Source organism: Gaeumannomyces tritici, assembly GCF_000145635.1.
Source record: "Gaeumannomyces tritici R3-111a-1 unplaced genomic scaffold supercont2.2, whole genome shotgun sequence".
NCBI classification, from domain to species: Eukaryota; Fungi; Ascomycota; class Sordariomycetes; order Magnaporthales; family Magnaporthaceae; genus Gaeumannomyces; species Gaeumannomyces tritici.
Genome location: NW_008804546.1, coordinates 5,310,985 through 5,332,887, shown reverse-complemented (window position 1 = coordinate 5,332,887; position 21,903 = coordinate 5,310,985). Strand labels below are relative to the sequence as shown.

Sequence of the window (21,903 nt, the reverse complement as noted above, 5' to 3'; positions counted from 1 at the left end):
CCCACTCGTCATGAGCTGATTGGATCCGCACCTGGGGTCTGCGCTTCAGCACCACATCAAGATATCAAGAAAACCCCCAGCTCCAACACCCATTGCGCGAGACACCATAAGCGTAGGATGGAATGCGGGGAATACCACCTGTCCTCACGGGTGCCCGGCCCATTGGCGTCGCCGAGTTCAAGGAGGCGGTTGACGCCATCTGCCGTCCCCGCTTCCCGAACCCGGTGTCGGCCAAGGCCAAGAACCGCCCGGCCCCTGTTGGTAAGGCCTGATCCCGGAGCTGCTGTGCCCATCAGAATACCCGCCGGCTCATGGCTGACCCCCCGCCATAGCTCTAGCCATAAGCGGCGGCGTCGATTCCATGGCTCTGGCCTACTTGTGCAACCAGACCCTCCGCCAATACCGTAGCTTTGACGGCTGGCGCGTAGCCGACAACCCTGTCGACTACTTCATCGCCGTCACCATCGACCATGGCTACCGCGAAGGCAGCGCCCAAGAGGCTGCGAGGGTGTCGGCTCTGCTGAGGAAGTACCCAACCTTCCGGATCGCCGAGCCGAGCCGGATCCAGTGGAGGAAGCTCCTGAGGAAGCCGGGCCACTTCCCGTCTGCCAAGGAGGCGCGCGAGATGCTCCACGAACTGCCCAACTTCGAGACCGTGGCCCGCGAGCAGCGCTTCCAGATCTTCGCGCGTCGCATGCAGATCCGCGGCGCCGTCTCCATGTTCCTCGCCCACCACGAGGACGACCAGTACGAGACGGTGCTGATGCGCCTGCTCAACTACCCCAGCCCCCGCGGGCTCATGGGCATCCCGCCGGCTGGGGACATGCCTCACATCGACAGCATCTTTGGCTCGCACGCGAGCGGCTTCATCGACGACCAGCTCTCCAGCAACCCCATGTACCGCATGACAATGCTGTCCAACGAGCGGGCGGGGATCCGGGACGCCCTCAAGTCGGAGATGGCTCTGAACTGGGAAGAGCTTGAGCGAGAGCTGCGCGATGGGGCAAGTGGCGACTCCGATCCCCTCGGGGTGGCCTCGCTCGACTTTACGCCAGGTCGCCGCCTGGGTATGCATTCCCGCCACGCTCCGCTCAACATCGCCCCGTGTCCTGTCGAGGACGGGGGCGCCATGATTTATCGACCACTTCTGGAATTTTCCAAGGATCGCCTCGTGGCCACTTGCGTCCACAACCGAGTCCCCTGGTTCGAGGATGAGAGCAACAAAGATGCCACGCTCACCCAGCGCAACGCACTTAGGCACCTAGTGCAAAACTACACCCTGCCAGTTGTGTTACAGAAGCCTGCCATCTTGAAAATCTCCAAGAGATGCCGGGCAAAGTATGAGGTCCAGCAGGCGGAGGCCTCGAGGCTATTACAGCAGACGGACCTGTTTGACTTTCAGCCCAATGCCGGAACCATCGTTGTCAAACTCCCCGAGCTCTCGATGCCGAGACCCCGGCGGGCATCATCTATCTCCGCTGCCCGTGAGTTCCGGGGTCGTCTGAAGCACTTGAGAACGGTCGCAGGCCTCCTTATCCGGAAGCTGTTACGGGTCGCCTCGCCAATGCCCATAGTGACCACGCTCGATAATATGCAGCCCTTTATAACCCGATTATTCCCTTCTCTAGCGCCGACTACAGAAGGCACGGCTGCCCCTGGCTCGGTGCAAGGGTTCGTTCTAAACCACGTCCACTTCACCCCTTTATTCCAGGAAACAGAGGACGGCAGCAAGGAGCTACACTGGCGACTGGCGCGGGCACCACATATCTCACCCTCGCGCCAGCGATTCCCCGCCCTCGTAAATGACATTCCGCGTTATCTCGAGCCACTGTGGTGGCGGCCTCGCTCGGAGCTGAAGCTCTCTAGCAAGAACGAGAAACACTACCGCTTCCGCCCCTACGACGGAGGCCGATTCTGGTTCAACATTGTGCACCGACTTCCCAATCGCATCCTGGTCGGGCCCCTCGAGGTTGGCCACCTGAGGCGCTTCCGGGAGCAGCTGCCCGACGACGCCGAGCGCAAGAGACTGGATGGGCTGCTGCGCCGGTACGCGCCTGGAAAGGTGCGCTGGACACTCCCCGCCATCTACACGCTCGGGCCTGTCGACTGGGCCCTGCGGGAGCCCAACCTACCAGACACAGACATGTCGCCCCAGAGGCAGGTGGAGGTATGGTCTAGCATCTGGGGCGATGGGAACGCAAGCATCAACCTGGTTGCCATCCCCACGTTGGGCGTGCATCTTCAGGGGATCGACGAGTGGATCAAGTGGGAGGTTCGGTTCCGCAAGGTCGGCACCGAGGTGCTGAAGCGCGTCGAGGCCTGCGAGCTGCAGAGGCTGGACAAGGCCGTGTCCTGGCTCCGTCACAGGGCGCCTCTGGACAAGCGGCGGCCCCCAAGGGACGATTATCGACTGTCAGACATGGGCGTCAATAAATTGACGCCCTGTATCACGGCCGAGGATTTCGGCGAGAGAAAGGCAGCTTGTGCAACATGAGGCTAGTTGTTACGAATGTTGCAACACTCTTTTCGTCCGCGGCAAACATGGGAAAGATTGCGGCAGAGTGCCTGATGAATTCGGGACCCAGTCCATGAGGGGAAAAAATAACAAAATGTGCAACATATATCTCGCGGCAATCTTGCTTGAATGTATAAGGCAGGTGGGTTTTGCGCCCTTGTCTGATGATGCCAGCGCTTTGCCGCTCCCTAATGCCGACTTGCCACTAAACGACTGGAACAGCGCACGTGGGGTGCTGCAAACCGCCAGGAACCAGGGGCAGACGCAACCTGCAGATGCATGCCCCGCCGTCAAGCACCACCACAGTCCCGCCAGACTTGCATCTGGCAAGCACGTGCGTCCTGTGTTCCCTCCAGACCACCACGTACCACGCACCGAGATCACAAAATCAGGAAGCTGAATGCGGACCGGTGGACCCTTGCGGCCTGTTGTCTCAGCCGGGCCGCCGTCGCAGGCCGGGCTGGATAAAAGGCATGCCTTCCCCCTCGTGAAGGGAAGGCGAGCCATGCCCAGGTGGGAACTCGGCAGCTCGGCGACGAGGAGCCTCTCACCATACGGTCTGCCGGCGCTACTGCTCCTCTTGGTCGCCACCACCGTCTTGTTCCTCCTTGGCTTCCCCTATGAGCAGCTGCTCGCGACAACGACGACGACCATGTGGGCCCACCGCGCCGTGCTGCTTACCCCAGCGGCGGTGGCTGTAGCTACTGCTGCTGCGGCGGTTGATCTAAGCTGGCACGCATCGGGCCGGACGCCGTACAACAACCTCAGCGCCGTCGTCGGCGGGGAGGGGGTGCCCAAGTTCGTGTTTGAGCCGTCGGGCAACTGGGAGGACGGCACGTCCAACTGGTGCAACATGCCGCACGTCCGGCCCCAGGAGTACGTACGTCCTTCGAGCGAGTTTGAGCTCAAGTACGTCGAGGTGGTAGGTTTCCTGTGGCTCCTGGACGGGTGGCATCCTGAGAGTGATTCACGCAGAAACGTATCGCGAGAATAACATGAACCCCCTACTTAGATCCACCGCCACCACAAACGAACCCCCTACTCGTCCAACGCCTTCCCGGTCGAGTCGTACCGCTGGAACTGTGACGACCAGGGCCTCTTCGTCTACGGCCAGCCCCTTTCGCCCGACGGCAGCCGATCCTCGGCGCAGGCCTACTGGCAGGGCGCCGTCTCACCGCTGAACACGTTCGTGCCCTCGGGCTGGGTCGGCACGTGCCAGTTCCCGCAGATCACGACGGGCGGGCTCGACGACTCGGCCCGGCACGGCGACGACCTGTACGCCGTCTACCACACCCTCCTCGGCCTCCTGCCCGACCGGGCCTCCGGCGCGCCCGCGTGGCGCGCCCGCACGCGGTTCCGCGTCACCCAGAACGTCATCACGAGCCAGGTGGCCGGCATGCTGGTCGCGGGCATGACGCGGTCGACGGGGCCCATCCCGCTCGAGATCCAGGCCGCCGGCGTCGACAGCCTCGAGCCGCAGTACCCCTGCCCCGCCGCCGCCGCCGCCCTCTCGCGCGCCCAGACCCCCGCCGCCGACCCGGCCTGGGCCGCACACCTGGCCGCCGCGTCCCCTCTGTACACCCGCCTGGACGACATCTCGGGCGTGCCCGCCGCCGACGCCGGCTTCCACAAGAGCCTGGACCACTACTTTGACAACCTCTCGGCGCGCCAGTGCCACGCCAAGCCGCTGCCGTGCAAGCTGGTCCCCGACGGCACCGGCGGCGTCGTCAGGAACGACACGTCCGCCTGCGTCGACCAGGCCCTGGCGGACCAGGTCTACAGATTCGGGCACTGGGAGTACGCCCACGTGTACCGCGGCTCGCGCGAGACGCTGGGCGCCGCCGCCGCCGCCATGGGCGTCTGGGTCGCCGAGCTGGCCGCGCACCTGCGCGAGGCCGCAGCGTGTGGTGGTGGTGGTGGTGGTGCCAGTAGCGGCGGCGGCATCGTTTACCGGCACAACGTCGCGCACGACGGGTCCGTCAGCAGGCTGCTGTCGGTGCTGCAGCTCGACGAGATGGTCTGGCCCGGCATGGGCAGCGAGGTCGTCTTTGAGCTGTGGCGGAGGCGCAAGGACGCGCCCGCCGGCGGCGGCGGCAGTGGCGGAGGCTACTTCGTCCGGACCCTGTTCAGCGGAAAGGTGCTCAAGTCGGCCAGCCCCGCGCTGGGCGAGATGGACATGCTGCCGCTGGACACGCTGCTCGCCTACTTTGACGGGCTCGTCGGGGACAGGGCGGGCTTGGTTGTGGACAAATGTAACGGCCACATACCGCTATGAGGGATCTTCCAATTTCGCTGTGTATTTTATGTGAAAGAAAACCCGGAGAAACCCATATTAACTGATGGTCTTCGTAACTGCTATGCCCTGCGGGGGTATAATATAGGCTGGGGAGTGATCTGTTTGCTGTTTAGTGACTCTTTTTGTTGTAATCCAGCAGCTCGGCCGCCGTGAATGAAAATTCATTATACGCGACAATGAACTGAATCCATTATATTGTGACAATGCTAGCCAAGACCATATTCTTTCCTGGCGTCCGCCCACCTCCCTCTCCTCATGGGATCGAGCTCATCCAACTTCCCTAGCCACTCCCTCAACCGGCCCAGCTCTTCGCTCGTCAGCTTCCGACTTTCTACCTTCGACAGGGCGACCGTGTACTCGACGAGCGCTTCGTATAGCCATTTGATGTCCTCGTAGTCCTCGAGCAAGTCCCTGATGTCGTCCATCTCTCGGTTGACGTAAGCCACCCTCTCCGCCATAGACAGGTTGGGCGCCATGGACTCGCTTCCAAGGGTATTGAAGACATTGAGCATGAGAAACTGGTGATAGTACCAGAGAGACTGGTCTTCCGGGCCGACGTTCAAGGCGTCCCGGATGAGCTTCAACTCTGTACATTCCCAACATAGTCAGCACTTGGTCCAACCAACCAACTTTCCAGTACCATTGCCGGGGCCTTTCTGCCTACCGTCGTCAAGCAGTTTCTTCCTTTCAACGTCTCCAGCCCCCTGTTCCTTCAGGAGCCGAGGGATGAGCTTGCTCCGGTTATGCCAGGCCGAGAAGTTTGACAAATCGACGCGGATCATTTTGGTGGTGTATTCGAATTCTTCTGGGACAAGGCTTTTGCCGGCGAGCTCGGCGCTCTCAAGCTTGGCGACGACGTGCCGGCGGTAGCCCCACGCGTGAAAGTTGCGCCGATCCCTGGTCAGCATCTTGCCGACCAGCCCAAGCTCCTCCTCCCATATGCGGCGAGCGACGGGCATGTCGAGACGTTGGACGGCCTGCTGCAACACCCACAGGCGGTAGTTCCAGATCCAGTAGCATTTAGGGAACTCCATCAGCAGTGGGATGGTGAAGGCGAGCTCGGACCGCAGAATTTCTTGGTCCTTGGCCTTATCCTGGCCGTCCTCATTGCCAGAGTCGGTGCCTGCCCCGGCAGCGTCAACTGTAGTACCACTCGGCCCAGTCGTCTGGGAGTCGCGGGTGTGAGGGGTCGTGGTCGATGAAGACGCCAAGGAGGCGGCGGATGACGTTGTGGTAGTGGATGTCAGAGAAGAACTCGGCGACACCCTCGAGGGCGAGCAGCCAGCCGAGGGTGCGGACAACAATCCAGAGATTAGCAAGCGTCTGCGGTCGTTCCATACTGAATAGTACTCCGGGTTGAGCTTGAGCAGGCGCGAGGTGAGCGCGAAGACGTCAGGTCCTTGATTGTGGTGTGCGAGCTGTTTTGGTTTTGTTGGCAAGCCGATCACCGATGCAACGCCATGGGTGTTAGCCAAGTGGCGGGTGTGCTGCGCCGGGACGCGGGCCAGGGGGGGCCGTGTTGGGGCTGTTGGGCGGCGCCAGCCAGCGGGCACGCACCTCGGTCCTCAGCTGGGCCTCGAGGTCGCGGTATTTCTTGATCTTGTCGACTTCTTGTAGTCTCTGCTCTTCAGTGCGAGGTCGAACCGAGCGGCTTACACCGTGCTTTTGACGTGAGGTGGCCTCAGCAAACAGTCCATGGGTGGCGCCAAGTGCGAGGGCATCCGAGGAGTGCTCAAACGGCCGCGTGTACTGGGTCGTGGAAGAAGAGGGCACCTACGCTCGCCATGGCTGCAGCTTCACGGGGAAAGCACGACAAGCACAAACAAAAACACCAGCCAGTCTGGTGCACCAGCAGGCGGGGGACGTCATTCGGGTGTCGCGGGAGTCGTTGGCTTTTGCACTGCAAGGGCAGCAACACAACGGCTCCATGGATGACGCCCCCGCGCTGCAACGCTGGTGGGTCCGGATCCACCCTATTGCATGTTATCCACGCCGCGTGTCACATCACAGAGCGCGAGTAGTCAGCTCAGCCAAGGTAGGCGAAGACCTCAGACAAGGTGGGAGCTTAAAAAATCCCCCAATTTGGTTAAACGACCCATTTTTTCTCCCACCTTGGCTGAGGTGGTTTTGAATTGCATATGCAACGCATATGCAATTATTGTTTTTTTTTAAAAAAAAATTAGTAAAAACGTATAAAAATATAAATAATAAAATATTATATAAATAAATAAAAAACAAGTAATTATATAAAACGCTATATTTAATTTTAAATGATTTAATATTTAATAATTCATTTATCATTTTTTAAAAATATTGTACAAGCTTTGCATATGCAATGCATACGCATTTTTACCCCCCTTGCCACCTTGGCTGAGGTTTGGGGGTCCACTTTTCCCCACCTTGTCTTCGCCCACCTTGGCTGAGCTGTCCCCTCCGTTGGTCAGTTATCTCTCACACTTATTCAACCGACGGTGGCCGCGTCTTTGTCGGTGCTGCTCCCTCGGCTAGGCATCCATTGCGGTGTCAATGAGATCTCATCAGATTGTCATCACTGTCTACCTCCAGCGCTCACCCAGGTTCCAAGTTGTCTCAAGCATCATAATCAACTCAAGCAGACCACAGGCAGTAACGTCTATTCGACCTTGAGGCACCCCTACCCCGTCCGATATTCAACAAACGGGACGGTTACCCGCACCGTTCATTGGCCCATGAGTTGGTGCCCTTCACTTTCACTGGTTGAAGTCGCAATGTTTCTTGAAATGGCATACGGCTGATCAGGATGCAGCAACGCTGGTATGGCCAGCAACACGCTCCTTCCCAGGAATAAAATATCGTCTATCTAGACCAACAGCCAACGCGCATCATTATATCTCTCCTCAAGCAGGCATGAAAGAATTCCTTGCCGCGAACTTGAGGAGTTTTCGATGTCTGCGCTTGCGCTTGAGGTGGTGTGCCATACTGGCCGACACAGAAGCCACATAGGATCGCTCCTTCATCTCCACTTCTGTTTGTCATCGAGGAAAGTGCAAGACAGGAATGCCCACCACAAGCAAACATGCCTTCCATCTGTTCTTGAGACGATGTGCGCTGGTCTCCACCGGCTAGGGCTCGGTCACCTTGAATATGTCCAGTCGCTATTGTCGAGTGTCCAAGCTCTATTCTGTCAGGTTTTACAATAGCAACCCACCCACTCTTACCCTTGTTCCTACCATTCCTCCTCCTTCTCATTCTCCTCTTCTTGCCGCCTGCCTTGGACCTAGGATTCCCTCCTCAATCCGACACCCCCGGCACCGCCAGGCCAGCCAGTCATATTTTGCAGTCGGCGCATCTTCTAGTGGCTGTTCCGCCCCCAGGATGGCAGCTGGTGTCGTTACTGAGACATCGCCAAGGAGAGCATCTCCATAAAGCAAGCCATAGATTGGGTTTTTCATCTGGCACTGTTAATCCCCCTCATCCATTGACAACAGTCCGCCGCCAACCAAGTCGTTCGTTTCTGCTGCTCTCGCGGTTTTATCGTCAAGGGGCATCAACGACCACCGGCTTCTATCAGGAAGCGCTGACACTATCGTTCTTCATCTTCGTCAGCTATCTTCCATCACTGCATTCCTTCCGAGCTGCTTCTCTACTGCCACGCCCGAGCGACCACTCGGCTCGGCCGAGATGGCGTCTAGGGCGTCAGAGCCTCCAGGGGAGTCCATTGATCCAGCAGACCAGACAGACTCTTCGGGCATGGCCATGACAGACGGCGCCTCACCCAACCCTCAACTCTACAAATTACCAGTGCGCCCGAGGCTCATCAGTCCCGCGCCAAACCGTCGCCGCCGCTGCGCGTCGCCCAAGTCGCTCCTAGCACCCCCATCGCCCCCATCGCCTACGGACTCTGGCTACGGTTCTAAGGCAGCCGGAACACCCCAGAATATCAACGAGAATAAGAAGGTGGCCGCCACGCTCTTCTCCTCACTGGTTGCACATGCTTATAATATCTACGACGGACCGAGCTGCAGCGACAATGGTGGTCAGACTGACTCTGATGAGAGGGTTAGCGAAGATGTTGACCTTTTCCCCGGTGGCAGCCCGCCACCGACCACCAAGGATTCTATCTCGCACAAGATTTCGACCCCTACGCGCCCTTCAACTACGACAAATGTGTCCTTCTATCTCGAACAGCCTATGGTGAAGCAGGGTCAAATCTCAGCTGCCGTCGCCTTGCAGAAAGTGTTCAGGGGCTCCCTCCGCCTTCCAGACCGGTTCGTCCCGGTTCGAGACTCGTTCATCCCCAGCTCGGAGAAGTTCAAGACGACAAAGCCCGTTGGGCAGATGTCCACGGCCGAGAGGTTGCTTCGGCACGAGCGTGAAACCCCCGACGCATTCTGTTTGCGTCCGCGCCGAAACGGCTCTGCGGTCCGAACCGGCTCTGATCTCCGAAACGGCTCTGCGGTATTCGACCCTCTCATTCTCGAAGCACGCGAGACGTACGGCATTGTGCGGGAAGGCTTTAGAACTGCCCTGGCCACAATCCCGCAGCGCGAAGGAGCGCGGGCGAACAGCGGCTCAGTCTGGGCCGTCGGCGGCGTTGCTCCTGACATCAACAGCGTCAGTATCGCCGTTGGTGATGGTCGTGGCAACTTCGCGCTGAGAGGTACAAACACTCGTTTCTTCTCGTGTGACTTCTTGGGTCCGGATCTCAAGCCGGACGAGGAAGCGGAGCAACACCAGGGAAGGCTGGCTGCGGCCCTCGAGATCGACCGTGCTCTCCGTATCCTCGACTTCGATTTTACCGGGTCTCCTCACAAAGCTTCGAGAAAGAAGGCACCGAGGTGGGATAGGATGTCCCCTCGGAAGACCTTCTGGAATGGGGCCCAGTGGATCAATGACGCGAAGCCTCCGAGTACGTGCGCCAATGCCCTTAGTGATGTGATTATGTTACAGTTTGCTAATGCTGTCACCCAGAGGCACGCGGCCCAGATAGTCTAACTCGAGTTTTACCTTGTTCACCCTTCCGGGTCCTCGACGCACCACGGCTGCGAGACGACTTCTATTGCTCCGTCTTGGCATACTCGCCTGCTTCCCACACTCTTGCAGTTGGCCTCGGTAGCACCCTGTACACGTGGTCGGAAGCGGCGGGCGTCAACACACTGGACAATCAGTTCTCATCGAGTCACATCACATCAGTCGCCTTCTCTTCGTGCGGCGGCGGCAAAGAGATCATCGCGTACGGAACCTCGGACAAAACGGTATGCCTGATGGCCCTGTACGAGCGGAGGCCCCGCATGGAACTCCTGCAACCCGATCCCGTTACGTGCGTCAGCTAGAAGCCGGTATGCACTACTCGGGCCTCGAGGAACCCGAACCATCCTGGCGTCAATGTCGAGACGGAGGATCTGCTCGTTGGTGACGAGAAGGGCAACATCTACTACCTGATCGTCGAATGGCCATTCGACTGGGAGGTGGCAAGGGATAACTGGAAGGGAGAGGTAAGGGTCGTCCACATGATCAACGCGCACCGCCAGCAGATCTGTGGACTCGCCTGGTCCAAGATGGGCAACATGTTTGCTTCAGGTAGCAACGACAACAACTGCTGCCTGTTCGATACTGAAGAGGTCCTCGGATCAGCGCCCAGCCCCACCATGACAACTAGGGGCAGCGAGGAGATGAACGCGACAGAACAGGCCTTCGACCCGGAACCGCGTTACGAGCCTGAAGAAACGGACGACGAGGATGGCGGAAGTGCCCTGAGGCATCCAATCATCGCCAATCCCCTGCCTCTCGGATCTGAGAAGCACCGATGGCCGCACGGCGCCGCCGTCAAGGCCATCGCATTCTGTCCCTGGCAGGAGGGCCTCGTCGCGACGGGCGGTGGCTCTTACGATAGATGCATTCACTTCTTTCACGCAACTACCGGCGTAGCCCTGGCCACCATTGCCGTGGCCTCGCAGGTAACGGGCCTGATGTGGAGCACGACGCGGCGTGAGATAGCCGCCACCTTTGGCTACCCTCAGCCGGACCATCCATACCGCATCGCCGTCTTCGCATGGCCGAGTTGCAGACAGATTGCCGCCATCCCCTGGGAGGGTAAGCACCGGGCCCTGTGCGCGGTTCAGTATCCAATCGAGCCACCGAGATCATCGATTCCGTGGAAGGAACGATCCCGACAGAGGCGGTCGGGTCAGCGCGACGAACTTCAAGACATGTTGTCGAGCGTCAACAGCAACCGCGGCGGGTGCGTCGTGGTTGCGGCCAGCGACGAAAGCGTCAAGTTTTACGAAGTTTGGCCCGCCAACAAGAAAACTGCCACCGGGGGCGTCGGAATGCTGGGCGGTAGTGACATACTCGAATCGCTCGAGGGCATCTACAAGGGAGGTGGAACTATTCGCTGATCGGCCGCTCGGCGGTGCTAATTGAGGCTTTTTTCCTGTCATTTTTGCTCATTCTGTTTTGGAACCAACACTTTTGAGTCCTTTGTCGCAGCATAGGACGGGTGTCACTGGGTGGTGGATGACCTCTTCACCTTTTGTGTCGGGGGAAGCAAGACTTGTCAGCCCGACGATAGTCCTTGGGAACCCTCGGCGCTTCCACGCGAAGCCCTCGTCCCCGCTTGAGGCCGGAAAATAGCAGTTTTGGTTGAGATGGGGCTGTTCATACTGCCACTGGCAGGTGTTGGCATTTCCTTGGGGATAGAAACAGGAGATGGCGCTAGAAACGGATTGAGAGAAGGTATGAAGGGGATCAAAGTCTGACTCTTAGCAAACGCAGCAGACACCACTGAGTACAGATTGATCAGATCAATAGAAAAATATTTGGTAGACAGGAGCTTTACAAGGGTTGATGGGACTCAAGTGTGGCAGTCTTTCTACAGCGAAATCGGTTGGCAAGAAATAGACAGCGCTTACATAGAAAGCTAGCTACATTACCTACGGGTATCCGGAGAAAGCGAGATACAGGAAGTAGGGTGTGTACTATCAATGTGTCAGTGCGCTATGACGGATATGCGGACAATCACCAGCTGCTTGGAGATGTTCAATCTGCGAGATGATGGTCTTGAATAACGAGAAAGAAGTGATACATACAGCTCGACTTTACTTGGGAGTAAGCGTATAAATAGATTAGCCTAGGAAGGCGGGGTGTTCAAAATTTGATCATCATCTGCGATAATCGCAGCCCGGCACCTCGTAATGCTAAGCAACAAAAAAGAACAATAGTTCCAAAAGAAGGTATAGAAATTAGACAAACAAAAAGAGGGACAGGAAGCTGGAGAAAAAGGGGATCCTGTGCCTGAAGAGCGAAATGCACGCTGACGTACCGACTTCAATGTCACCGTCACACTGTGATGGCACGTGCGTTTGTCGGCCCGCTTTCTACCTGATGTCAGTGTCTCGATGCCGATACGCGCCGCCTCAAAGCCATCAACCATCTCGGCCTCATGAGCCAGCGCCCGTGATCAAGTCCTCGAGGCCGAGCTGGCCGCAGCCATGCTTTCCGCATTTACGGCTCGCCCGATAATCGAGCTGAAACCGCGCTACAAGTCCAAGATCGAGACCGTCCTCGCATATGGTCAGTACCTCCTTACTCCGCCTACCCCCGGCGAGTTCACATACCTAGGTAGGTACCTACTGCACTGGAGGCTGACGGGCATCGGTGCTGGAAACGACAGGCGATCGCGTTCTCGTCGGGCTCAACACGGGCGACCTCCGTGTATACCGCCTCAACGACACAGCCACCAACGGGCACCCTGAAGCCAAGCCCAAAGATGTCGCACCCGCCGCGGATGGCGGTGACGCGCCGCCGCCCCTCGAGCCCCTACCCACCGCCCTGCTCCGCGAGGTAGAGAAGTTTTCGACACGCGCCATCGAGCAGCTGGCGATAATCAAGGAGGCCAACACATTGGTCTCGCTGTCCAACTACGCTGTGTCGCTGCACGACCTGAGCTCCTTCGAGCCCATCGAGGCCCCGCTGGCGAACACGCGCAACGCAACATGCTTCGCCGTCACATCAAACGTCGTCAAGGACCCGACCGGCGTCCCCGAGATCGTCAGCCGCCTGGCCGTCGCCGTCAAGCGCCGTCTCTACCTGTGGACCTGGCACGAGTACGAGCTGAGCCCCGACGTGGCCGAGGTCGTCCTGCCCGAGTCCATCCGCTCCCTGACTTGGGCGAGCGCGACCAAGATCGTGTGCGGCATGAACTCCGAGTACATGCTCGTTGACGTGACCACAAAGGAGACCTCGAGCATCACGGGCGGCCACGTCGGCAGCGGCGGCGGCGCGGGCGCCGGAGCCCAGGGCGGCGTCAGTAGGTTTGGCGCCTACAGCACAGCCGGCATGGGCTACATGGGCCTGGGCGGGTACATGCCCAAGCCGCTGGCTACAAAGCTCGGCGACGGCGAGCTGCTGCTCGCAAAGGACATCAACACCATGTTCATCAACGACGAGGGCAAGCTGCTCGAGAAGCGCCAGGTGCCCTGGCAGTTCGCCCCCGAGAGCGTCGGGTACAGCTACCCCTACCTCCTCGCGCTGCAGCCCCCGGCCAAGGGCGGTCTCGAGGTTCGGAACCCGGACACCCTCAGCCTCCTGCAGACCATCTCCCTGCCGGGCGCCACCCAGCTGCACTTCCCCCCGCCGGCCCCGAGCTTGCCCAAGGGCTTTCATATCTCGAGCGACCGCTTCGTCTGGAAGATGAACACGACCGACTATGACGAGCAGGTCAACGAGCTCATGGCTGCGGCCCGCTACGACGAGGCTATCAGCATCCTCAACATGCTCGAGGATGCGCTCCTCAAGAACAAGACCGAGGTGCTACGCGAGGTCAAGATGCAGAAGGCCGAGCTGCTTTTCAGGCAAGGCAAATTTCGGGAGTCGATGGACCTTTTTAATGAAGATTCGGTCCACGCGCCCCCGGACCGGGTACTGCGGCTTTTCCCGCCTGTGATAGCTGGCGAGCTGTCGGCATGCGCTGTCAAAGGCGACGACGAGGATGCGGCAGACCACGACGACACTGATGGAAAGACGGATGGGGTCAAGGACTGCCAGAAATCCGATTCGCCACCGACAAGCGCAGCCGCAGCCGCAGTCGCAGCCGCCGCCGAGACAGCAGAGACGGTTACGAGAACCGGCGGGTTTGCCAGGATGTTCTTGGGAGGCGGCAGAAAGGCGGTAGACTCGGACGCAGCCTCCATCGCCTCGACAAAGAAGAGCATTGGTGACGCGGACGACGATGCGAAGAGCATCAAGGCGAAGCCAGCAGACGACGGAGTTCTGGACGGCAAGGAGCTCAGGGATGCGGTGCTCGAGCTCAACGGCTATCTGGCCGGAGCGCGCGCACGTCTTCAGAGAGTCATCGACCCCGTGACAGGGAAGCTCAAGCCTTCCCGGGACGCGTCGGCCGAAGAGGCCTTCAGGAGCCTGCTGGGCTCGCACCAGGACGAGTCCGAGGAGCAGCTGGAAAAGGACCTGCAGGAGGCGTTCAAGCTCGTCGACACTTCCCTCTTCCGCGCCTACATGTTCGCCAACCCCAACCTGGCCCGCTCGCTCTTCCGCATCCCCAACTTCTGCGACCCAGAGGTCGTCAACGCCAAGCTGCTGGAGCACAACAGCTACACCCCGCTCATCGACTTCTTCCACGGCAAGAAGCTGCACCGCCAGGCGCTCGAGCTGCTCAAGAGATTTGGCTCCGGGGACCAGCCCGAGGAGGTGCCCGAGGCCCTGCACGGGCCCGAGCGCACCGTCAGGTACCTGCAGAGCCTCCCGCCCGAGATGATCGACCTCATCCTCGAGTTCTCCGAGTGGACCCTCAAGGCCGCGCCCGGGCTCGCCATGGAGGTCTTTGTGGCCGACACGGAGAACGCCGAGACGCTGCCGCGCCACAAGGTGGTCGAGTTCCTGGGCAGGATCGACGTCGAGCTCGAGGTCCAGTACCTCGACCACATCATCTCGGAGCTCAACGACATGACGCCCGACTTCCACAACCGGCTGGTCGACATCCTGATCAAGCACCTGCAGACCAAGGAGAAGGGAGAGGAGTGGAACCTCATGATGGACCGGCTGCTTAGGTTCCTAAAGGAGGGGCAGTACGGCCTACATAGAGCTTTTGACCTAATCGACAAGGAGGGTGAGTGCAACCCTGGCGGTCATGAGATTCTCCGCGTGCAGCAGCATAGCCTCTTCATCGTCAAACTAACCTTTGGTTATTCTTTCACCTTGAGCAGATCCTGCATTCTACGAAGCACAGGCAATCGTCCTAAGCAATATGGGATCCCACCGGCAGGCCCTGGAGATCTACGTCTTTGATATGAAAGACTACGCGAAAGCCGAAGAGTATGTGAAACGGGCTCTTGCTACTGAAATGCTACTTGAACTCGCCCTGACCGCCTTTTCCTGTATAGATATTGCAATCAGGTGCACAAGACGGAGGGGGCTGCAGGGCTGAAGTCCATGGCGTCACCCCCATCTTATGGCGAGAAAGACCCTTTCAAGGACGACGAGAAATCAGAGCCCTCGATCCACCACACCCTGCTCTCTCTGTACCTCAACCCCCCGACCCGGCGGCGCGGCCAGTCACCGCCGTCACCGAACAGGGAGTCGGCGCTAGACCTGCTGTCCAAGCACGGCTCACGCTTGCCGGCGTCGTCGACGCTGTCACTCCTGCCGGACTCGCTGCCCGTGTCGGAGCTCGAGGCCTATTTCCGCGGACAGATCCGGTCGTCCAATAGTGTGGTCAACGAAGGTCGCGTCGTGGCGGGCATGCGCAAGACGGAGCTCGTCTCGGCGCAGGCGCGCCTGCTCCTCGGTGACGACGGGGCGGGAGGGGCCAGAGGCGTGCCCGAGCAGGGCGGGAGGAGCCGTCGCGTGGTTATTAGCGAGGAGCGCGTGTGCGGTGTGTGCCACAAGCGACTGGGCGGGAGTGTCATCGCCGTGCTGCCCGACAACACGGTCGTCCACTATGGCTGCCTCAACAAGGCGACCCGCGGTGGGGTGGCATCGAAAGAGCGAGCATCGAAAGAGAGGGGGCCGAGCTGGGGGAGGGTTGGCGGTTATTAGATAGCGACGGCTTTCCTGTTCGGGTTTCTTGTTTGGGTCCTGCTGGCTGATGATGCGTCCTGGCTAGCGATGCTCTTTTGTGGTCGCCATCGTTGTTGCCCAATTCCATCCTTCTCTTTTTTTTTCTCAACCGCTGTGTAATATGGAGTACAGCCGCCAATCACCAAAGGCAGGACCTGGCCTTTATACACACCCCATCACCCTCAGTCGTCTTCGTCCACGACCTCCTCCCCGTAGTTCTGCTCCTCCTTGGCCTCGTCCACGGGGTTGCCGGCGGTGGCCTTGCGGGCCTTGTCATCGTCCATGCGCCGCGTCAGCTCCTTGTTGACCTGCTCCTGGACGGCCGAGACGGATGCGCGCAGGTCCTGCAGGAACTTGGTCTTGTCCTCGAGGCTGAGGGCGGCCGAGGGGGGGACGGGGGTCGCGGTCGTGATGTCGCTAGCCGCTGCAAAGGGCTCGTTCGTGGGGCTCTTGTAAGTCGCCGAGACGACCGAGATGTGTTTGGAGTCTGACATTGTTTGTTCTGTAAGATCCCTGTGCGTGTGCGTGTGTGTGTGTGTGTGTGTGGGTGTTGGTTTGCTGCTTTGCTTGCGCTGTGGTTTTGGCGGCACGGCTGAGCGAATGACTTGCTGGTTTGGTACGAGGTGGGATTCTTTGGTGGGGTCAGGAACTTCGTGTCGTCAATCTTCTGCCGTTGCGCTATTCCAGCTCGTCGGGGCTGCCGCTAGTAGAATCAATTGGCGCTGGATTTGATTACAGCCGCCCTCAGCTCGACTTCCTCCTGCTTTCCACCAGGCTTCCTTGACCCAATGCTCGTCCTGCCGACCTCGCCACCTGCCTGGCTTCTGCCTTTTGCAAGACGCGATCGCCATTCTGGTCCCAAAGAGCAGTAAACCCCGAGGGCGACAAAAATAAAAAGACCCCCGATGCCGCCCGACGGCCAGCGACGCTTCGCTACCTGACGTCGACCGGGACAAGGGTGCAGCAAGTGAGGACCCTCCTTGCACGTCCCCCTGCGGAAACAGGAGGTCAACGCCGAAAATGCAGCCAGGAAGGCCCCCGCCCGCTAGGGCCCAGGCCGGTGGCTTTTCCCCTTTGCAGCCGCGACCGCCATCGTCGACCTCGTCGTCAGATCTCTCGTCGCGATCGAGAGCGCGGAGAGCCGAGTCCACGACGAGCGAAGACTCGACCAGCCCCATATCATCCCTGTTTCGATCCAGCCGAGGCCCGCCCTCACAGCCGCAACAGCAGCAGCAGCAGCAGCAACGACCCCCGACACCGCAGAGTTCGACCCCGATATACGCGAGCTTCACCTCCCAAGGCCCCAGCTCGAGCACCACGAGCCTCCATAGCAACTTCTCGCGCCCCAGCGTCCTGTCGCCCACGGCCGCCGCCGCCGCCGCTGCCCGGTCCGTCGCCGCCGCCGCCGCCAGCCATGACCTGTCGAGAGGCACGTCGCCCCTGACCCTCCCGCCCGCCGTCGGCAGCAGCAGCAACAGCGGCGCAAATACTCCCGCGGCGAGCACCGGAAGGCTGTCCTCGTACCAGCTGGCCTCCCGGAAGCACGCGCACACCGCGCCGGGCATGTTCGAGGCCACCCTGCCCTCCACCTCGACCAACAACCTCCCCCACATCGTCAACAACATGGCGTCGCCGCAGCCGGCTCCGGCCCACCGCGAGCTCAGCGCGAGCCACATCGCCGCGCAGGCCGCCGTGTTGCAGCACCAGCAGCAACAGCAACAGCCCCAGAGCCAACAACAACCACAGTTTCAAATTCCGCAACAACAACAGCAGCAGCAGCAATATGTGCAGCAGCAACACAACCGCCAAAGGTCGCAGACGGTGCCGGCCCTCTTCGGCGAAGACCATGCATACCAGCTCCCTAACCCCAAGCGCGGCAGCGGAGGCCCCCTGAGCCCTCCGATGCTGAGCCTTACCGAGGCCAGCGCCCCGCAAGAGAACATGTTCGGCAGCAGCTACCACAGCGGCACGCCGCAGACGCAGAAGCAGACGCACTCGCCCGCCGCCCAGGCCGCCGCAAACGTCGTGTTCCCTCGCGTCACACAACACTCGTCTACCCCGGCCCAGGCCCCTCAACCTGCGCCCCAACCTCCGCCGCCCGCTCCGCCGCTGCCGCCAAAGTCCAAGGTCAAGCTGTTCTCGAGGCCCGGCAAGATATACACCAAATCCGAAACCAAGGAGAAGCCCCAGCCCAGCCCCTCGAAGATAGGGTCGGCGTTGTCGTCGCTGCAACGGGGCAACTTCAGCACCACCAGTCTCGACTCGACGGCTAATTCCTTCTACAGCCTCGCGAACTCGTCCTCGGCCACGATCAGGGCTGCCGACGCGCAGCCCGAGGGTGGCGAGAAGGACAAGGAGAAGAAGCACCACTTCCTGTCACGGCAGAAGAATAAGCTGAAGGACAAGTCGGAGGAGTACCACCTGCCCCTCTCTTCGGCCCGCAGCAATTCACGGCCGACGGACCCAAGCGCCCCGAGCAGCCTCTACAGCTTCAACGTCCCCGCCAGCCCCGGCCCGAGCTCGACGACGTTCAAGAGCATGAGCGGCCTAGACCTGAGACACGGCGGGCGGGCGCTACGGGAGAAACGCAAGGAGGAGCAGAACGCCGAGTCAAGCCTCTCCCTACCGGCAGCCGAGTGGGCTGGCCCGGGCAGCCTGGGGCCAGCGGGGCAGTCAAGCCTGTACCTCCACGACTCGGTCGACTCGGGCAAGCTCGGCCTCAACAGCATCGGTATGGACGACGCCTGGCCGTACCTGAGGGCCAAGCTGCTCGTCATCTTCGAGGGCGAGGACCTGCGCCCGCCTATCGAGGACCTCAACCGCGTCGTCACCATGCACATCCAGTACACCATCGCGAAGCGGCTGCCCAACCTCATCGTCGAAGACGTGCGCGACCTGCTAGCTACGGGCTTTAGCTCCCTGGACCAGGCCCTCAGGGTAACGGCCGAGGAGACACTCGTGCCGGCCCTGGTGGAGCTCTGGATCTTCACATTCACCACGGTCCTGCCCTACATGCAGGCCGTCTTCCTGCCTCTGGACCTGGAGCTCGCGGGGGCCGGTTCGCTCATGAGCGCCGAGCAGGCCCGCGACTTTTGGGGAGGCGTCCTGGCAAGGCCGCAGGGGGAGCTCGGCGCCTCGGAGAAGAGCCCGGTCACGGTCTCGCCCGCGTCGACGGTCCTGGACATCCGGCGCATGGTGCTCACGTCGTTCCGCGACCGCGTCATCCTGCCGCGCTATGACACGCTCAAGGCCATGTTCTCGCGCCTCTCGCTCGAGTTCCTGCCGCAGTCGCTCGCCTCCATGGCGCTGGCGTCGCCCATGCCGATCCCCAGGTCGGACTCGACGGGCGGCGGCGGGTTCGGCAGCGGGTTCGGCGGCGGGTTCGGCGGCGGATTCGGCGGCAGCAGCAGCAGCCAGACGGCGCACTTCTCGACGTCGCCGTCGGCCGAGTCGACGGGCTCCTTCTCGCTCAACAGCGTGTCCCAGTCGTCGTACCTGCCCCGCCCCGGCACCGCCATGTCGCTCGACCCGGCCATGGCCAGCTATAACAGCACCGGCTCGACCCTGCTCGGCGACGTCGGGTCCGCCACGATCGGCGGGGGCGGCCCAGGGGTCGGCGTCGGCGCCGGCATGGGCAGCAGCGGCAACCGCAGCCGCGGCATTAGCAACGCCTCGCACGGCAGCGACGGCGCCGGCGGCAGCCTCCTGCGCCCCTTCACCCCGAGCAGCCTGCAGATGCGGTCGGGCGGCGTCGGCGGCTTCGGCGCCGGCGGCCCGGGCGCCAGCGGCCTGGCGGCCAGCCTGGGCAGCCTGCGCGAGCAGAACGCCGAAGACAGCAAGCAGGTGACCGAGATGGTCGGCCGCATGCTGCAGTGCATGAGCGTGCTCTCGGGCATCGGCCCCGTCTGGGCCGCCGACGCCGCCGGCGACGACGGCGGCGGCGACGAGCGCACGTCGGAGCTCTGCCGCCTGCTCAAGCTCAACTGGCTCGGCCGCGGCCGCACCGGCAGGAACAGGCGCGGTATGGTCGGCGGCCGCGCGCGCCGCGGCGGCGACTTTTTGGGCGGCTTTGGCGGCGTGGGCGGCGCCGGTAGCAGTGTTGCCTTTAGCTCCACCGGCACCGTCAGGGAGGAGGTCAGCGTGCCTTAGAAAGGCCGCGCTGACCCGGTCCCTGCACAGCCGTCGTGGTCGAGCTGTGCTGTGAGCTGAAAGTGGGGGGAGCATGGTTTTTTACTATTTGGCTTTGTCGGGGGTTCTTCTTTCTTTTACTCGGGCTGCTTATGACTTCATTCTCGTTTGGGAATCTCGGACAGGGATTCGGCTGGCGTTACTCGGGCGCATTCAATACAGGAAGGACTACTACTCTTGTTTCCGCACTTGGTTTCTTTACCTTGGCGACGAGCTGGCGGCATGATCTTACGGGTCTTTGCCCGGTGGCGAATGTGGTGGTAACATAGGGCTAGATATATCAACAGCGGCAGATTTACAGATCCTGCAAGAGACAAGTGACAATCCCCTACATCCAGTCGCAGTGAGAAGAGGAAATTGAGGAACCATTAAAAATGATCATTTTGCATAAGGGTACATTGGATGGCAAGCAAGCAGCAGATATAGCACTTCACACATTGCAACACGAGGTAGATGTACAGGCGTATTGATATCATGAGGTTAGGCTATTCGTCTAGAGATATTGAATACAATCTAAGCTAACATTGTTCACGCGTCCACTCCCTCTGGTCATACAGGCCAATATTCCTAGTGATATCTTCGCTTTGTTAGCTGTTTGTTGCGACCAAATCATGTCCATGGCAAAGCATAAAAGCAAAGGGTGATCAAATCAGACATCCAAGGAAGGTATTTGCTCTCATCTGCCCAAAAAAGGCTCTAAGGGCTCGAGAGGCCACTGCGAATGTAGGCACTTGTTTGGAAAATTCATCATTTTGATGCTTGGGTGTTGGGAAAAGTTGGGGAACGCGCAGGAGAGAGTGAAGAGGAGAGAAAACCTACCAGGAACGGCGGATCGTGGTCCCCGAAGACTCCGGTGACCACGTGGACAGGAGCGACGCGAGGAGCACCACGCGTCGCACCGGCAATGGTCCGAGACAGAGCAGAAAGCAGCGCCTAGAAAACCATCTTTGGCATGTCAGTTGATGCGATCTCCAGACTGTGGCTCGGAAGCCCGAAAATCTCGCGCGCGCAAGTGCTGGCTTCAATGACACCAAGTCAGGTGAGAATACTGGCAAGTAGCAGGCGCCTTCCCGTAGAAAGGCAGCCCGGACTAGTCTTCCTCATGGTCGGTTCGGTTGGGAAATGAAGACGATTATGTGGTATCATCATATTGGTGTCGGAGCCGCAGCGCGCGGGAGGTAGGAAGTGAGGGAAAGGAAGGGAAAAAGTGCGTGCTAGCCGTCGGATGCTTACCTGGATCAAGACTGCCATCCGCTCTCTGCCTCGTAGTCTACAAGCGCCAGACAGATGAAGAAGAGCGGATGGCAACTGAGGAAAAGAAAAGTTTGATATCGAGAAGAAGAGGGAAAAAAAAGCGAGGCTAAATATTCCAGAAGAATGGAGCAAAGAAAAAAAAAAGGTATCCACTTGCGCATGGGCCATCGAGCCAATCACGTAATCAGATCGCGTGTTACCCACACGAATGTCCAAGGCCGCACGCCGTCCACGCTGCCTGGTGGTACCAGTTGGGCGTGTGGGCGTTTGCTGGCCGCGCCTGCTGTGATCTACGCTGGGGTCGAACCTGCAGGATTAGTTTTAAAAAAAATATCAAGCATCTTGATGGAGAGTTACCAGTCGAGTCCGTTTGTTGATGACCTGTTCGACATTGGGGGATTTATTGTTGCTGGCATCCCGGCCGGGATCACTCCTGCGCTCGGTTTTTCGCGGCAATGTGGATCTTGCAGGCAGTCCGAGGTCTAGGCCGTCAAACAAGAGGTGCCGCTCTCCCATTTCTAAAGATGCAAACCAAGGCAAAAGACGGGAGATCCGCCACTAGAGACCAGGCAAGCACTGCAAGCAGCCTCAAGCGAAG

At 60.0% G+C, this 21,903-nt stretch overlaps 8 protein-coding genes across 8 annotated transcripts; 5 read left to right on the top strand and 3 right to left on the bottom strand.

The window, feature by feature from the left end:
• Positions 1-57: 57 nt before the first annotated feature.
• GGTG_04343 (PP-loop family protein) lies at positions 58-2,742 on the top strand. Its single transcript, XM_009222138.1, has 2 exons — positions 58-261; positions 333-2,742. The coding sequence occupies exons 1-2, from the start codon at positions 123-125 to the stop codon at positions 2,492-2,494; spliced, it is 2,301 nt and encodes a 766-aa protein (XP_009220402.1). The 5' UTR covers positions 58-122; the 3' UTR covers positions 2,495-2,742.
• Positions 2,743-2,778: 36 nt separating this feature from the next.
• GGTG_04342 (hypothetical protein) lies at positions 2,779-4,987 on the top strand. Its single transcript, XM_009222137.1, has 2 exons — positions 2,779-3,437; positions 3,528-4,987. The coding sequence occupies exons 1-2, from the start codon at positions 2,916-2,918 to the stop codon at positions 4,788-4,790; spliced, it is 1,785 nt and encodes a 594-aa protein (XP_009220401.1). The 5' UTR covers positions 2,779-2,915; the 3' UTR covers positions 4,791-4,987.
• On the bottom strand, positions 4,777-6,704 carry GGTG_04341 (geranylgeranyl transferase type-2 subunit alpha). Its single transcript, XM_009222136.1, has 4 exons — positions 6,589-6,704; positions 6,369-6,473; positions 5,476-6,229; positions 4,777-5,397 (listed from the first exon to the last, which is right to left on the bottom strand). Exons 1-4 carry the CDS (start codon positions 6,595-6,597, stop codon positions 5,018-5,020), a joined length of 1,248 nt encoding a protein of 415 aa, XP_009220400.1. The 5' UTR covers positions 6,598-6,704; the 3' UTR covers positions 4,777-5,017.
• Positions 6,705-8,471: 1,767 nt separating this feature from the next.
• GGTG_04340 (WD domain-containing protein) lies at positions 8,472-11,188 on the top strand (the record flags this gene model as incomplete). Its single annotated transcript, XM_009222135.1, has 3 exons — positions 8,472-9,699; positions 9,894-10,110; positions 10,153-11,188. 3 exons carry the CDS (start codon positions 8,472-8,474, stop codon positions 11,186-11,188), a joined length of 2,481 nt encoding a protein of 826 aa, XP_009220399.1.
• Positions 11,189-12,178: 990 nt separating this feature from the next.
• On the top strand, positions 12,179-16,174 carry GGTG_04339 (vacuolar morphogenesis protein AvaB). The gene is made up of 4 exons (XM_009222134.1): positions 12,179-12,362; positions 12,463-14,913; positions 15,011-15,119; positions 15,188-16,174. The coding sequence occupies exons 1-4, from the start codon at positions 12,281-12,283 to the stop codon at positions 15,840-15,842; spliced, it is 3,297 nt and encodes a 1,098-aa protein (XP_009220398.1). The 5' UTR covers positions 12,179-12,280; the 3' UTR covers positions 15,843-16,174.
• GGTG_04338 (hypothetical protein) lies at positions 14,973-16,469 on the bottom strand. The gene has a single exon (XM_009222133.1). It carries the CDS (start codon positions 16,355-16,357, stop codon positions 16,046-16,048), a length of 312 nt encoding a protein of 103 aa, XP_009220397.1. The 5' UTR covers positions 16,358-16,469; the 3' UTR covers positions 14,973-16,045.
• A 414-nt stretch (positions 16,470-16,883) lies between these two features.
• Positions 16,884-20,413, top strand: GGTG_04337 (hypothetical protein; the record flags this gene model as incomplete). Its single annotated transcript, XM_009222132.1, has 1 exon — positions 16,884-20,413. The coding sequence occupies one exon, from the start codon at positions 16,884-16,886 to the stop codon at positions 20,010-20,012; it is 3,129 nt and encodes a 1,042-aa protein (XP_009220396.1). The 3' UTR covers positions 20,013-20,413.
• A 187-nt stretch (positions 20,414-20,600) lies between these two features.
• On the bottom strand, positions 20,601-21,302 carry GGTG_04336 (hypothetical protein; the record flags this gene model as incomplete). The annotated part of the gene is made up of 3 exons (XM_009222131.1): positions 20,601-20,618; positions 20,871-20,984; positions 21,285-21,302. 3 exons carry the CDS (start codon positions 21,300-21,302, stop codon positions 20,601-20,603), a joined length of 150 nt encoding a protein of 49 aa, XP_009220395.1.
• Positions 21,303-21,903: the final 601 nt, after the last annotated feature.

Coding starts and splice junctions, on each gene's coding strand:
- GGTG_04343 (XM_009222138.1), top strand. CDS start 123: ATGCGGGGAATACCACCTGTCCTCACGGGTGCCCGGCCCATTGGCGTC. Junction 262..332: donor GAACCGCCCGGCCCCTGTTG/GTAAGGCCTGAT, acceptor CCCCCGCCATAG/CTCTAGCCATAAGCGGCGGC.
- GGTG_04338 (XM_009222133.1), bottom strand. CDS start 16,357: ATGTCAGACTCCAAACACATCTCGGTCGTCTCGGCGACTTACAAGAGC.
- GGTG_04342 (XM_009222137.1), top strand. CDS start 2,916: ATGCGGACCGGTGGACCCTTGCGGCCTGTTGTCTCAGCCGGGCCGCCG. Junction 3,438..3,527: donor AGCTCAAGTACGTCGAGGTG/GTAGGTTTCCTG, acceptor CCCCCTACTTAG/ATCCACCGCCACCACAAACG.
- GGTG_04339 (XM_009222134.1), top strand. CDS start 12,281: ATGCTTTCCGCATTTACGGCTCGCCCGATAATCGAGCTGAAACCGCGC. Junction 14,914..15,010: donor TGACCTAATCGACAAGGAGG/GTGAGTGCAACC, acceptor CACCTTGAGCAG/ATCCTGCATTCTACGAAGCA. Junction 15,120..15,187: donor GACTACGCGAAAGCCGAAGA/GTATGTGAAACG, acceptor TTTCCTGTATAG/ATATTGCAATCAGGTGCACA.
- GGTG_04341 (XM_009222136.1), bottom strand. Junction 6,230..6,368: donor AGGCCCAGCTGAGGACCGAG/GTGCGTGCCCGC, acceptor AAACCAAAACAG/CTCGCACACCACAATCAAGG. Junction 5,398..5,475: donor GAAGAAACTGCTTGACGACG/GTAGGCAGAAAG, acceptor GGGAATGTACAG/AGTTGAAGCTCATCCGGGAC.